Source organism: Lagenorhynchus albirostris, chromosome 15 (genome assembly GCF_949774975.1).
Source record: "Lagenorhynchus albirostris chromosome 15, mLagAlb1.1, whole genome shotgun sequence".
NCBI classification, from domain to species: domain Eukaryota; kingdom Metazoa; phylum Chordata; class Mammalia; order Artiodactyla; family Delphinidae; genus Lagenorhynchus; species Lagenorhynchus albirostris.
Window position 1 is genome coordinate 82,607,682 of NC_083109.1, and position 16,105 is coordinate 82,623,786.

Below are 16,105 nucleotides of genomic sequence, written 5' to 3' on the forward strand. Positions count from 1 at the left end.
TTAAAACAGTAAGTGGTAGAAAATCTCTAATATATCCACAAAAGGGGACAGAATTATGAAAATATTAGTTTATTTTTCTGGATAAATTATAATTTTTAAGTTAATGCAGCTTTATCATAAAAGCAGGATATTTTACTAGACTAAGAAGGTTAAATAGTTTTAAACATAAGTCGGCAGTTAATGGAAAAATTTCAATGTGTGGATGCAAACCAAAAATTTTATTTAAGTGTTGTGTAATCCTGTATTACCATTCTCCCCCGTTAATTTGCTTTTTAGCTTATCAGCACCTTGCAATTTTAAATCTTCCCACTAAAATATTACATATATTAACTTGACAGTTTACTGGCTATAAACCTTGTTTTTCGGTGGAGTCATCTCTTTTTCAGTGCTAGCTGAGACCAAAGAGTCAAAAAGCACCATGATTTAGAACTGCCGGGGTTGTGTGCACTGCCTCTGCTTCGCCATTGACCTTGGACATGTCCCAGAATATCTCTTCTGTGCTCCACTTCGTGAAACGGGGTGATAACATCATCACCCTATGTCTTAATGTAGTGTGGTAGATTAATTAATTTAAGTAATGATTTGGAAAGTTTACATAAATGCTATTTGTTACTGCTCTTTTTTATAATTACGCTTTACAGTTATCCTTAGTCTTATGAAACAATAGTATAGTAGAGCATTAGATTTCATGAACTTGTATATATATGTAGTAAAAGCTGTAAGTTTCATAATTTTTTTAATTCTACAAGACATGCAAAAATAGATTAATTTGCCTTGAAAATACTACTTTTTTTGGCCTGCAGTATCTTCAGCGGGACTTGGGCATTAATTCATTCTGTGACCTCCTCCCCCACCTTTTTAAAACTTGAAATACCTTTTAAAATTCATCTTTTAAAAACAATACCCATGGGCTTCCCTGGTGGTGCAGTGGTTGGGAGTCCGCCTGCCGATGCAGGGGACGCAGGTTCGTGCCCCGGTCCAGGAAGATCCCACATGCCGCGGAGCGGCTGGGCCCGTGAGCCGTGGCCGCTGAGCCTGCGCGTCCGGAGCTTGTGCTCCGCAGCGGGAGAGGCCATAACAGTGAGAGGTCCACGTACTGCAAAAAAATAAAAATAAAAAAATAAAAATAAAAACAATACCCGTTATAAACTGGTGTGGCCTCAGGTTTTCCTCTCAGTGAGAGGAAAGGAGCCTGAGAGGGGTTGCTTAGGGCTCTTTTATCTCCCAAATCCTGTGGTCTCCAAAGCTACCGGGCAAAGTGATGTCTGTGTATGAAGCTGGCCTTTGAGCAAGATAAAATATTTTCTCCAAAGTCACACTAAGTAGGCTAGATCTTATTGAAAAGCTTGCTTGTTGTACACCTTCAGTCTCCTGAAACCCAGCCTGTGTAAAGTGACAGAAGGAGTGGGTATTATCAGCTTCCATTAGTTTGTCCAATACTCACACTGTTAGGGCATTTTATAGATTCAAACCGTTTGTTTCAAAAAGGATAACTAACTTGTCCAAGAAGGTCATGTTGTTGGAAGTAACAGTAGAATTCAAACCCAGATTTGTCTTGCTCCTGACTCCCACCTACAACCTCCCTGCACCCTCCAAAAAAGAAAAAGGAAAGGGGAAAAAAAAGGAAAAGAAAAACAAATCAGAAGCATATTTCTGTACCTTATAATGTAGTTTTCAGAATCAGTTTGAAAGGAGAAATGTGATTTTTAAGATAATTAGAATCCAGCTTGTATAGCAGTAAGAGTTTTCCTGTCTCTGCCAAAAAAGAGCAGAAAGAAAAGCAGAGCATTCAGTTATTTTCCAGGTAATTTCATTTTTTTTTTGAAATGATAATGTATTTCAGATTTCATAGATTTCTCTCCTGGCAACAAGTATGGTAGTTGCTTGTGTCTCAGAATATCTTTTTCAATAGAAAAAGTAAAAATGCCATAGAAGGCCCAGGCGCCTAGACAAGCCCACACCTGCCCCTCTAGCTAACAGTATTGCAGACCTGTATTGCTGTAGAATGACCAGCTTGCTGCAGTGGATGTGTTCCAGCCCCAATTCTGTGTTAGGAACATATCCCCTCTGGAGCTGGCCTGAGGAGCAGGCAGAACCTTCTCCGGACCCCCAGCCTCTGCCGCTGCTGAAGGTTCCCCAGGGCTGGTCGGAGGCGAGGATCCCGTGAGGGCTTTCCGGTGGGTGGGGGGCCTGCAGGAGTGCAGTGGAGGGACCTCTGCCCCTGGCACAGCTCGCAAGCTCAAGCCCTGCCCCCTGAGAGCCACGCTTGCCTCAGCCGCGAGGGACTCCGGGGTGTTTGGAAGAAAACCTCTGTGTCGTTTCCTCCTTTCCATGTGTAAGTGATGATTGTGTGTGTCACCTTCCCTGTCTAGCTATGATTCTGGCGGGAAAAGCCTACTACGATGGAGTGGCCAAGATCGGTGAGATTGCCAGCGGGTCCCCTGTGTCGACAGAGCTGGGTGAGCTGACCGTCCGTTACATATACACCCAACTTGAGCGCGGTTCCGGAGCCTTTGTCGTGCGAGCCCTGATGAGAACATACAAAGTGGCCCGGATCCAGAATGGAAAAGAGGGCTAGCCCAGCACTCGGGTTTGTTCACCTCTGCGGTGATTGACTCCTCCGTGGTCTGTCCAAAGTGGAGGCTTAGTTAAGCGCAGGCCACTAGGAACTGGGCTTCTGCCTCTGAGGTTTGGGCCCTAGTTCCCTGCTGATCCCTGAAGCGTGAAGCCGGGGGAGCCTTGAGCCACATTTTTAACTGAAGGGGATGTGCACGCAGCCTCCGGCCTCTGGCAGAGCGCTTCCTGTGACTCACCTTGCAGAGAGTCCAGCCCCTTTACGTTCTGCTCTTGGCTGTCGCTGCTTCCACAGTTGCTCTCGGTTGTGATTTTTCCGGTTTTGCTGGTATGAATCGATCCCCTGTGCACACGCGGAGGGCGAGGGCAGCCGCACCCTCGGCAGCACCAAGGCTTCTATTTACAGAGCCGGTTCACTGTACCATCTCCGAAGCGGGGAAAGGTGGATTTTTTTTTTTTTTAATAGTCCCACACATAACCATCATTTTAATAACTTGTTAAATATGTTTTACTTGACAGAGGGTAACATTTCAGAGTTTAAAATGTTTGTCAGAATTTGAAAGGTTCAGAAAACCAGAGGAAAGGATTGGTAAAGTGTGTGTTTTAAAGAAATGTGTGTTCCTCTCCAATTAAAACGTGGAAAGGGAAGCAGAGGGGCAAAGGCGCATATGTTTAAGGTTCAAATAATTCACACCATTCGTATGTTAAGTGTCTTGAGGGTTTTCAGGATTGCTTGGAAAACTCCTAACTGACTCATAAAAGCCAAGGAACAAATTCAAGGTGTGATGATGGTTCTGGGGTTGGGGGCTGGGCTGCTGCGTCTGCAGTGGATCTGGGCGCTCATTAACATTCTCTGACAGCTTTTGTACCGGAAGAGTTCATAGTCTTGAAACCTGTAGGCAAAAGCTAAGCCTGAAGTGATGCTGGGTGATGAATAAGTCAGTACTGCGATACTGAATAGAATCAGTTACGAGTAGAAAATTTTCAAAGTGCTGACTTGTATTCTGTTGTTCTGGCAAGGTCTGAACTATAGTAACTCTGTCCAAAGTGGATCAGTTTAATAAAATACACACTGTGTTATGTAGACAGAAGCAGACAGTAAAATTTAGGACATTTGAGGGATGATTGGGGTGATTATAGGGTTCCAAAAATAGAACTAAATTAAAAAGAAACAGCCTATTTGTGTCAGGCATCAGGGGAAAAAAAAGTATGACCCTTATGTTAAAACATATGGCGCTTTGACTCACCGTCGTTCAGTTTGCCTTTTTAATGTTTTATGATTCTTGCCACTGTTTAAATAAGACTTCTGTTCCACACCTTATTTGATTCAGCTGTGAGTTCATAATGTTGAATCAGCTGTTTCCACAGCAACCGTGTTGTTATAAACAGGAGCTTAAAATTTCGGTTTCAATAAGGAAAATATGTTGCTATGGTGCAGTTTCTTTCATGTGTTTGTATTTCATTCAGAGGGAATGGAAATTACTTGCTGCCATTTTTGTTCCAAGTTGTCCTTTTGCTTATATTCACTCTATCATGTAGTTAATTTCCTACTCATTTGCAGCCATTCCATGATAAAGTGCAATCCTAGTAGGAGTTGCTTTTGGAGGCCTAACATTTACTTCTTTTGATTTGCTTAGTTTTTTATTTTGTTGTTAAAGTTTAGACTAAAATACTACCCTATATCTGTTTAAATACCTGTATGGAAGAGCACTGGACAATTCATAGAAAAAAGAGAGACCTAAAGTTGATTGTACCTTTCTTGTTTTTCAAGAAGATTTTCTGATCTAGTTACTGACATTTTGGTATTGGCCTTCATACTTCATTATGAAACTTATGTTACAAATTCCATTTGTTAAAAACTGAAGGGGTATTACATACGTGAAGATTATGAATCATTTCAAAATTTTCATTCCTGAAGAGTATTATCTCTGAAAAGCCTTTCTTTTCCCACGCCCCTCCCCCGCAAAAAAAAATCCTATAGTTATACAATTTTCCGTTTAAAATTTTTGCTTTGGGAGGAAAATACCCTCTGGCTAAAAATATTTACTTAATTCATAGAAATTTGTAGTGAGGATTCAACTTGGAAAACTTGGCCAAATACATTATTAATGTAAATCAGGGTGGCAAAGCTAAGCATTTCAGTCTCTTCTCACTTTAGAGGAAAGAAAAGGTGTGTGTGTGTGGGTGTTGATTAGCCTTTTACTTTTTGTCTTCTGGGTCGGCCTCTGTTAGTAGCACAGGGCTGCAGCAGTACCATTTCTGACTTCTAGCTATGGGTGTTTTCATTTTGATATCCCTCTTTCGGCATCAGCTCACCCAGTGCTGTGTGAATCATTTAAGATGCTCTTGCCCACGAGTAACAAAATACCCAACTAACAGTGGTGTAAGCAATAAGGATGTTTATTATCCCACATAAGAAGGCCAGAAACAGGGGGTTCTTGGTTAATCATTACTAAGGACTCTGGTTATTTCTCTCTTTCTTCTCGTCCTAAAGCCCAGCTCCTCATGGTACCAGGGTGGCTGCCCTGCCATTGCTAGTCTCAGGCATCACACCCTCCCTCTTCCCACTATGTCCAGAAGCAGGAAGGAGCACGCTTTACAGAGGAGGAAACCTTTTCCCAGGAGCCCCAGCACACACCCTCTTGTTCTCTCTGGCCTGATTTGGATCACACGCCCATGACCCAGCGGCACTATTCCCAGGCATGGTTGGCCAAGGGATACATCAAGGGGGAGAGGGCACAGCTGTTAGGAGGACACCCGATGGTGCCACCAGTCAGCCAGCTCTGGTTATCAGAGGTCTTGTTTCAATGGCTTTCAGTGAAAGGAAAGGACTTAACACGCATTACTGCTTTAGCTGTGCTGTGAGCTGCAAAGTGCTGCTGCGTTTTGCTTGTGTCTCTGATTGGGATAGTGTTTTTCTCCCACATGGGTTGTGTGGTTTTACTATCGTGTGTGTACTTCACACACTATTTAGAATTGTTGTTTCTCCAGTAGACCACAGCCATCCTTCCCAGTCTATTCCTATTTGGGAAGTGGGACTCCCAAGCACAGAAGATGAATTAGGGATGTGGGGTAGTTTTTGTTTTTCTGTCCTTTTGCTTTTCTTCTCAAGCTTTTGGGTATCTTTTCATCACAAACTCTTGGGGCATCTTCCCTGCCTCCGCTTCTCTCTCCTTTCTTTCCTCCTCTCATCTTCCTCTCTGCTGACGTACCTGCACGGTCTCACAGCCTCTTTCATCACTGCCATATTTCTTTCCAGGCTTTTCTTCCGGTGAGTTTGTGCCTAAGAGCCAACATTGAGTGCTTGCTCTCCTCGGGCGCAGGACCCAGTGCCTGACAGGGCCTTTAGTTCAGCGTCTCATTTAGTCCTCAGAGCCGTCCTGCACAGATCTGGGTGCAGGCGCTTCCACTGTCTCCGTTTTCCACGTAAGACCCAGAGGTGAAGTGTGTGCCTGGGTCACACAGTTAGCAGGTGGTCCGACTTGAGGATCTCAGCTCTTCACCTCTGCACTTACTGCACTTCACTGAGGCGAAGGGAAAGGAAAGAGGCAGCCAATCACGGGTTGCTGAAGAGGAAGAAAACAGGAAGCCCACGACGGGGACCTTTTCAAGAAGGAGATGAGAGGGAATCGTTGGTGTCAGAGCAGCCGAAGACTGGGGAGGGGCTGGCAGGTGTGGTGATTGGAGCTCACTGGCCCCCTCAGAAATGGTGGCTTCACTAGGGTCCTAACCATAAACACCAGGTGTTACAGGGTTGAGAAAGATGGAACTAACAGAAGTTTTACTTACATATGTATGCCTTCTTACACGTATTGCTTGACTTTTGTGCAGCTGTGCCTCACATAGAAACTCAGGTCTCACTAAGTGTGTGCTGTGTGCCGGGTCCTTCGTGTGTTGCCTCATCTCCTCCTCAGGAGCCTCGTGGATAGATGTTTCCTCTGAGGTCTGCAGAGTGGATGCTCACCCCGCGTTTCCCTGGGGAGGCTGGTAGACCATAGGGTAAACTTGGCAGTCACAGCCTTCTGCATGGTGGTGAGATAACCTCCATGGGCAACCACATTGGGTCCTGTGTCCTTAGCCATGTGCTCTGCAGCCAAGCAAGGCAGAGCAAGGGCTGTGGAGGTCGTGACCTCTGCGAGAGGATGGTAGGCGGCATTGGTGCTGCTTGGGAACGATCCTGTGACCCAGGACAGGGAGGCCAGGCCAGGTCTTATTTTCCCCTGAGACTGCCCAACACCTGAGAGATGCTCAGTAAAGCTTGTGTTGTTACAGTGCCGCTGTCAACTTACACCACCCTGGGCAACACGTCACCTTATGAGTGGTTGGCAGGACTAAGGGAGAGGACAGCAACACGTTCTGGGTTGTTTGAAGATGAAATGAGATAATGTGCCTTGTGTTTTCTAAAGTTTCACAGACCAGAAAGATGCCTCTCTGTTGCCGCTTCATATGTTCACAAGTATTTGAGAATTCAAAAATCAGTACCAATTTTTTTTCATTGACATTATTCTCTTCCATAAAGTAGGTGATACGTTTGTAAGAATATACATTTTTGCTTGATTATTCAAGAACAAATTATTTCAGTTCTTTCCATTGTATCTTCATTTTCTATTTCATTAATGTCTACTCTTACCCTTGTTTTCTTCCTTGTACTATCTTTGGGATTATTCTGCTGTTCTTTTTCTAATTTCTGAAATGATACATTTAACTCATTAATTTTAAATACAGGTAGGACCACAAAGATGACCATACAAGTTAAAACCATGCAAAGCCATCTTAATAATCAATGGGGAAAATTATGATTGTCCTGTGACCTTTAAAAATGTTTGCCAGAAACATTAAAAACTCTCTCACTTTCAGTTATAAATGTGTAAGGAAATGGAAAAAATAAAACTGATATTTATTTAGTACACAGTACTTTAAAGTATTAGAAACACTGATAGTTAAAGCATTTTTATTTATTTGTAAAAAACTCGAGTCGTTTCAACAACTCTTGTCGCCTTCCTGTATAACTTAAGATACAATATGCTTTCGCAAATTGTCATGCTCCTTTTAAGCTTGGATCAGCTTCCAGCATTTTATCCTCGGTGATTTCAATGTTGTGAGATAGCCTTGAGAGTTCCTTTAATGTGAAGTTTTTTGGGCTGGTATCACTTTCTGGGAAACACCTTCATCCTTTTCACCACAACCGCTTTCCTCAATTATGTTGATGATTCTGGGCTTCACTCCATTCTTGTGGCTGTACATCCAGGGTTTCTCAAACAGTAGCAGTGTTGACGTTCCCACAGGCAGGTATTTCTTCTGTAACTCGATTTACAGTCATTGTTACCACTTTTAATGTCTTTGCTGTACTTCCTCTTTCAGTTATTCATATTTGTAACACATCACATGGGTTTGTCACTGGGAAACAGGGAGGCAACACACCTACACACTTTGCTGTCTGTGTGCTCTATCTGCAGTCCTTGCAGCAACACCACACTGTCTTAATTACTGTAACTTTATGATAAATCTTGATATCTAGTAGGAGATATCAAGTAAAGTAAGTAGATCTTATTCGAGATTGTCTTAGCTATTATAGGACTTCTGCATGTACACGTTCTTTAGAATCAGCTTGTCAATTCTCACTAAAAAAAAAATCTCGGATTTTTGACGATAGATTGAATCTATAGATGAATTTAGAGAGAACTGACTCAATCTTCTAATCCATGAAGATGGTATATCCTTTTAATTACTTGAGACTTCTTTAATTTCTGTTAGCACCATTTTGTAATTTTCGTTGTAGAAGTCTTGCACATTTTTATACATGCATTTTTAGATACTTATGACATTTTTGTCCTATTGTAAATGGCATTTTAAATTTTTTTATTTTCTACTTTTTTTATTCTGTTGAGATTTCAATTTGTCATTCTTTTTCATTACTATAAGTTCTATTTAGTTCTTTTGAAATCTGTGAATTAATTTTTATCATTTTAATAGCTTTATTGAGATCTGATTAACATATAGTACAATTGCCCCGTTTAAAGCGTATAGTTCAGTGGTTTTTAGTATATTCACAAAGTTTTAAATTATCACCACAGTCAACTTTAGAACATTTCCTCACTCCAGAAAGAAATCACATACCCATTAGCAGTCACCTCCCATTCACCCCCAACTCCAGTCGTATTTAACCATTAATATATTTTGTCTCCTATAGAGTTGGTTTTGCTGGACTTTTCACATAAATGGAATCATACAATATGTGATCTTTTGTCACTGGTTTCTTTCACTTAGCACAGTGATTTCAAGGGTCATTCACATTGTAACATGTAGCAGTACTTCCTTTCTTTTTATGGATGGATAATATCCTGTTGTATAGATATACCACATTTTGTTTATCTGTTTTATCAGTTGATAGATATTTAGGTTGCTTCTACCTTTTAGCTATTAAAACATACTGCTGCTATGAACATTCATGTACAAATTTTGTATGTACATACATTTTTCTGTCTCTTGGGTATATACTTGGGAGTAGAATTGCTGGCTCATATGTTAACTCTAAATTTAACCCTTTGAGGAACTGCCAGAGTATTTTTCAAAGTGAATGCACCATTTTACATTCCCACCAGCAGTGTATGAGGGTTCCAACTTCTTTAAGTCCTTGCTAACACTTGTTATTGTCTGTCTTTTTGATTATAGCCATCCTAGTGAGTGTGAGGTACTACCTCATTTGAGTTTTGATTTACATTTCCCTAGTGGTTGATGTCGAGTATCTTTTCATGTTCTTACTGGTCATTGCATATCATCTTTGGAGAAATGTCTATTCAGATCCTTTGCCCATTTTTACTTGGGTTGTCTTTTTATTATAGAGTTTGCCAATCAACTTTTAATAAAGTTTTGTTTTTCTCTTTTGATTCTTTTTATTATCAATGCAGTTTGAAGTTCTTTCTTTATTGGCTGCGTTGGGTCTTCATTGCTGTGCGTGGGCTTTCTCTAGTTGCGGCAAGTGGGGGCTACTCTTTGTTGTGGTATGCGGGCTTCTCATTGCAGTGGCTTTTCTTTGTTGCAGAGGATGGGCTCTAGGCACGCAGGCTGCAGTAGTAGTGGCATGCGGGCTTAGTAGTTGTGGCTCGTGGGCTCTAGAGCACAGGCTCAGTAGTTGTGGCACGTGGGCTTAGTTGCTCCGTGGCATGTGGGATCTTCCAGGTCCAGGGCTCGAACCCGTATCCCCTGCATTGGCAGGCATTCTTTTTTTTTTTTTTTTTTTTTTTTGCGGTATGTGGGCCTCTCACTGTTGTGGCCTCTCCCGTTGCGGAGCACGGGCTCCGGACGTGCAGGCCCAGCGGCCATGGCTCACGGGCCCAGCCGCTCTGCGGCATGTGGGATCTTCCTGGACCAGGGCATGAACCCGTGTCCCCTGCATCGGCAGGTGGACTCTCAACCACTGCGCCACCAGGGAAGCCCTTGGCAGGCATTCTTAACCAACGTGCCACGAGGGAAGTCCCAGTTTGAAGTTCTTGACAGTCTAATTCTGCTGATGCTTTATTGTGCCTCTTGATTCTCATTCATGTGGAAATATTTCTGTATGGGTTTTATTGTCATCTCATTGTTCTCTTCCATGTTGGGGTCACCTATGGAGGTGTAAAGGTTTTGCCATTGGAAGTCACCAAGAAATGAAAAGTAGAAATGCCAAGCAATGGTGGAGCTTCTCTCATTTAAATATGTTTAATTCTTAGAAAATAAAAATAGTTGATGGAATATGACTTACCATTTGATAAAATTCTTGTAAAATATTTAGAATGTGCAAATGAAATGCTCCTTTATTTTCTGTCATATCCATACTAACAAAGGTATTCTGCCAGTTTTGCAGGGAAAGTGACTCAGACTTTATGGAAAATATCTTTAAATGTCTAAAATTTGTAAGCTCTTCTAATTATCTAAAACTTAAATAATGGCAGGTTTTAATTTTCTATAAATAGGCTAGATACACATCCTTCTCCCAGGAGTCATTTCTAATGGTTTGCTCTTGAAAACAAAAGGTCCTTTATGAATAGAGTCTGTTCTCCTATTATAGAGACTATTGAGGAAATGTGTCATTGCTTTTTCTCAACTATAATTGAAAGTAATAGGAAAATTCTAATGATTCAAGAGAATTGCCAAATTTTAGTCATTTTTATGCTAAATGCGCTGAACCACTAGAAAATTACAGTAAGAATTAGCATATATTTTGAAGTAGCCTTCAAATTCGCTTTGTTAAAGCATCACCTTTTATCAGTTGTACCTTAACTGAGCAAACAAGAGCCAAGGGGCTGGCCAGCACCGATTTGAAACTAAAATTTTATTGGGCCACGGCCGTGCCCACTTGTTCATGTGTTGTCTGCAGCTACACTGGCAGAGCTAAGCGGTTGCAACAGAGGAGACCTGAACTGTTTACAACCCGGCCCCTTGCAGGCCCTTACTTGACAGCAGAAGGCCTTTAGGGTCACCCAGTTGCTTAAGCCACTCAGGATGGAGCCATTGTGTGAGGGATTTGATATCCTTTTCTCCAAAGAAAAAGCAGCTCCTTACCATCTGCGATCTAAGTGCTTGGGTGGGTTTAATTAAGACTATACTTGCCAGGATCATTCCTGTAGTCTGTTACTAAGTGCTTGGGTTTAACACACATTAACAGCATGATCCCAATAACCACAGCATGTAAGCAGCTCTGAGGCAACACCGCCTTGCCCTGTTGGGAGAAACAAACGAACAGACAAATGCAAAGCCAAAGACCAGAGCTCTGTAGTCAGGATTTAGCAGGTAAAATATTTTAATCCACTGTGTTTGTTAAATAGTAAGTCATATGAATAATAATTCATGTGACTCAGGTCGTCAGGGTGTGTACCTGTAGCTGTGCACATAAATCCTTATCACAGATACACAGTTCAACTCAAGGAACAGTGCTCATTTAAAAGAGGAAACTGGGGGCTTCCCTGGTGGCGCAGTGGTTGAGGATCCGCCTGCCGATGCAGGGGACACAGGTTCATGCCCCGGTTCGGGAAGATCCCACATGCCGCGGAGCGGCTGGGCCCGTGAGCCATGGCCGCTGAGCCTCCGCGTCCGGAGCCTGTGCTCCGCAACGGGAGAGGCCACAACAGTGAGAGGCCTGCGTACCGAAAAAAAAAAATAAAAAAAAAAAAAAAAAAAGAGGAAACTGAAATTTGTCTAAAGCTTCCAGTTTTGTCCCTAAATCAAATGACGTTTATTTTTTAAGACTTAGGAAATATGGAAATGGTGGAAAGGGAAAACAGAAATGGTCAGGGGAAAATATTTTGGCAAAATATTCAAAAGAAACTTTGAACCAGTTTTTTCATCTTTAAACCATAGAAAAATAAAGCTTGTTCTCACTTATTTCTCAAGGAATAACAGGGGACTTTCTTCAGGGAGTTGACAAATTTCCTGTGAGGTATAAGGACCTCAGCATTACATAAATTCAGACTGTGTTATTATGTTCCAGTTCAGCCAGCTATTACATTATTTATGTATGTATGCATGTATGTATGGCTGCATTGGGTCTTCGTTGTGGTGCCCAGGCTTTCTTTAGTTGTATCGAGCGGGGGCTACTCTTCCTTGTGGTGCGTCGGCTTCTCATTGTGGTGGCTTCTCCTGTTGCAGAGCACGGGCTCTAGGTGCGCGGGCTTCAGTAGTTGCAGCACGTGGGCTCAGTAGTTGTTGCATGCAGGCTCTAGAGCACAGACTCAGTAATTGTGGCACACGGGCTTAACTGCTCCGTGGCATGTAGGATCTTCTCGGACCAGGGCTTGAACCCGTGTCCCCTGCATTGGCAGGTGGATTCTTAACCACTGCACCATCAGAGAAGCCCACATTATTTTGAATCATCTGTTAAATTGTTTGGGCCAGTTTCTTAAATTGATCACAAAACAGAAGATTTTATCTCCTCACCATCAGGGAACCTAGAAAATCATAGATTTTCTTTTGTTATTGATAGAGTGTTCATTGGTCATGCAATTAAACAATATATATTTATTACAGTTTTGTCTTGTTGACACTCAAAATCCAACCTGACAGTCTTGGGTCTTAAAAATAAGAGCAGAAGGGACTTCCCTGGTGGCGCAGTGGTTGAGAGTCCACCTGCCGATGCAGGGGACACGGGTTCGTGCCCCGGTCCGGGAGGATCCCGCATGCCGCGGAGCGGCTGGGCCCGTGAGCCGTGGCTGCTGAGCCTGCGCGTCCGGAGCCTGTGCTCCGCAACGGGAGAGGCCGCAACAGAGAGATGCCTGCGCACCGCAAAAAAAAAAAAAAAAAAAAAAAGAGCAGAAAACAATACGTGAAAATTTTTTTAAATGTTATTCATTCAGAGAAATATCATAAATAGATTCCTACGGTCTAGATAAAATAAAAGAATTCATGCCAGAGTCAATGAGAGAGCTAAGTTGAGTCAAAGCAATTGTTGTTGACCAAAACCATTTATCTTTTAGTTGCAGGTGAGGCTTTTTTTTTTTTTTTTTTTTTTTGCGGTACGCGGGCCTCTCACTGTTGTGGCCCCTCCTGTTGCGGACCACAGGCTCCGGACGCGCAGGCTCAGCAGCCATGGCTCACGAGCCCAGCCGCTCCGCGGCATGTGGGATCTTCCCGGACCGGGGCACGAACCCGTGTCCCCTGCATCAGCAGGCGGACTCTCAACCACTGCGCCACCAGGGAAGCCCGAGGCTCACTTTAAAGAGATTAAAATCCTTTCCGCAAATATAGGAAACAGTTAGTAGGGAATTTATTTTATTTGGTTAGCATTGTACCTGACGTATGCATATTAACTCCTGTACTCATCGTGATAGCTCTCTGAAGTGTGGGTACTATTATTATTATTATTTTCATTTTACAGATGAGGAAACTGGGGTTCAAAGAGAGTTAAATAACTTGCCAAAGTCACCCAGCTGGTTAACGGCTGGTTAATTTGAGCTCAGGTAGTCTGCCAGCTGTGTGGCCTGTTACGCTGATTTAATTTTCTACATGTCGAAAAGATGGGCTTTTTCTGATGTGATTTATTTTATGGCAGTCAGATTGTCCTGTCCATTATAGTTCAGCAGATAAAAGGTTGTGTTAAATAGTGAACCATCATATAGTCTGAAACTGATTCATCATGTGAGTATGATTCTGTATTTTGTGCTTTTATCAGATATAATCAAGAGTTTGTATTTTGTATTAGGAGCATTTATTACATGACCATTTATTCCAACTTTGCAAATGACTTGCCATTTCAGTTTTCAGGTGGCACCTCGTTGGGAGCAAAAAAAGATCTAACTGTAGAGAAAGATAGGCTTATAATTTATAAATGTATAATTTACAACATCTATATAAGCACATACCATATAAGTCCATATATCATCTAGGCATATTGGTATAAGTATATATAAATTTCTAAAACTGAGAGAGGATGTTCTGTGTTGTAAATTGTACCTCCCTACAGAAGTTATTATAAGAAAAGCATTCCTTCTTCCAGCTTTGAAGTAACCATATGTGCAGATGATGTATTATAATTAGTAAAAACTACAGGTATAAAAGCTAAGATGTCAAATCAAGATGAGTCATTTTAACATTTAATGCTTCCTGACGGCATGATGGGCACATCCTGAATGTCAGTCTGAAATGTCATTACCTATTTTTCAATGCACTTTATGATACTTGCCTGTTCTCTTAAATCTTTGAATTTTAAAGTGTGTGAAGGGAAAATTATCTTGTTTAAACCCAGTTTTCACAATTATTTAAATTGGTCTTTTTCTCCTCAAAGGATATCATGTGTCCTGTCAACTCCGGATAGGGAGAGGCTAGGACTCCTTATTCTCAGGCTCTCAGCTGTGGCCAAAGAACAGCGGTCAGGGGGCTGAAGCAACTGTCCAGGTCTCCACGAGGCAGGGGCCTGAGGGCTCTGCCTCGTGACCGCTTCTTTCGTCATTCACGTCAGTCACGAGAGCCACCGCATCCTCTCACTAATGCCCACGGGTGTCTTACTCTATTCATGGCACTATGCTGGGCTTGAAATTAGGAGTCAAACAAAAACACAAAGTTCTAACACACAAATAGGGGAAGGGACTTCACAGCAAGAAAGAGTGGCTCTGGTCAGAGGCACCAGACACAGCAAAGGGTATGGCCCCTGCAGTAGGTTGAGGGGGGAGGACAGCGAAGTTAAAGGGAGAGGGACACGGTGGAGACAGGTGTAGTTAGAATCGTGGTGCGGGTGAGGCCTGCCTTGACCCTGCCGGCCACATGTTCCTAAGCACATGGGCATGCTGCGGAGGAGAGTGATAGCCTTGGCGGGGGGGACGTGGTAGATTCCTTGTTAGCGCACGTGGGGTTCTGAATGTTTTTGGTCTTCAGCCACTTGGAAGTAAATGCACTTCCTTAGGTACTCTTTCCTGGTCTGGATGCCTTAAAATTATTAAAAGTAAGGATGCCAGTGTAAATCAGCTATTCCTCAATTGAAGGAAAAAAAAAGTAAGGATGACAAAGGAGCACATGAAAAGATGGTCAACACCATTAGCCATTAGGGATTTGCACATCATAACCACATGAGATACCACTTCACACCCCACAGCAGCTGTAATCAAAGAGACAATAGTATGTGTTGGCAGAGATGTAGAGAAATGGGAACCCTTGTGCATTGCTGGTGGGAATGTAAAATGGAGCAGCTGCATTGGAAAAGAGTCTGTCAGTTCCTCAAAATACAGAGTTTACCTTATGACCCGGCAATTCCATTCCTTAGATGTCTCCTCAAGAGAAATGAAACGTACGCTCATACAAAATCTTAGCGTTATTCCCAGCAGGCACAGGGTGGAGACAACCCAAATGTCCAGCAGCTGATGAATTGATAAACAAAATATGGTATATCCATACCGTAGGGTGTTACTCAGTCATAAAGAATGAAGTACTGACACATGCTACAACATGGATGAACCTTGAAAACATGCCAAGTGACAGAAGCCAGATTAAAAGGCCACGTATTGTAAGATTCCATTCATACAAAAGTTCTAGAGCAAATTCGTAAGAGACAAAAAGCAGATTGGTGATTGCCGGGGGCTGGGGAGAGGGGAGAATGGGGAATAACTACTTGATGGGTACAGGGTTTCCTTTTCAGGTAGTGAAATGAACTGGATAGTGTGGATGGTTGTACAACATTGTGAATGTACTAAATGTCACTATTGGTAAATTTAGGTTATGTGTATTCTACCTCCAAAAAACCCCCCCAAAAATAAGTATGCCACTTCTGAGAAGTCCCCAATATATGGGATATCCTAATTAATTCATACTAAAAACAATATAATAGACACTGTAATGATTCAAGAGGCTAGTGGTACACATTTCCCAGCCCCTGTGAAGGGTTTTCGTTGGCCCCGCCCGGCTCAGAATGAATTACACAGTGAATGAATTACACAGTAAATGAATTTTGAGGTGCACACTTCCAGTTATAAAATAAGTCATTGGGATGTAATGTACAGCATGATGACTATAGTCGATAATATGGTAGTGCATATTTGAAAGTTGCCAAGAGAGTATAACTTAAAAATTC

At 42.3% G+C, this 16,105-nt stretch overlaps 1 protein-coding gene across 7 annotated transcripts in view; it reads left to right on the plus strand.

Annotated features, from left to right (window-relative positions):
- Positions 1-16,105, plus strand: part of BAIAP2L1 (BAR/IMD domain containing adaptor protein 2 like 1) — an 89,478-nt gene that overhangs the window by 25,649 nt on the left and 47,724 nt on the right. For all 7 annotated transcript variants that reach the window (XM_060123764.1, XM_060123766.1, XM_060123768.1 and 4 more), the window contains one exon: positions 2,373-2,459. In XM_060123764.1, coding sequence (XP_059979747.1) covers positions 2,373-2,459 — 87 coding nt within the window. The remainder of the gene's footprint in view (positions 1-2,372; positions 2,460-16,105) is intronic.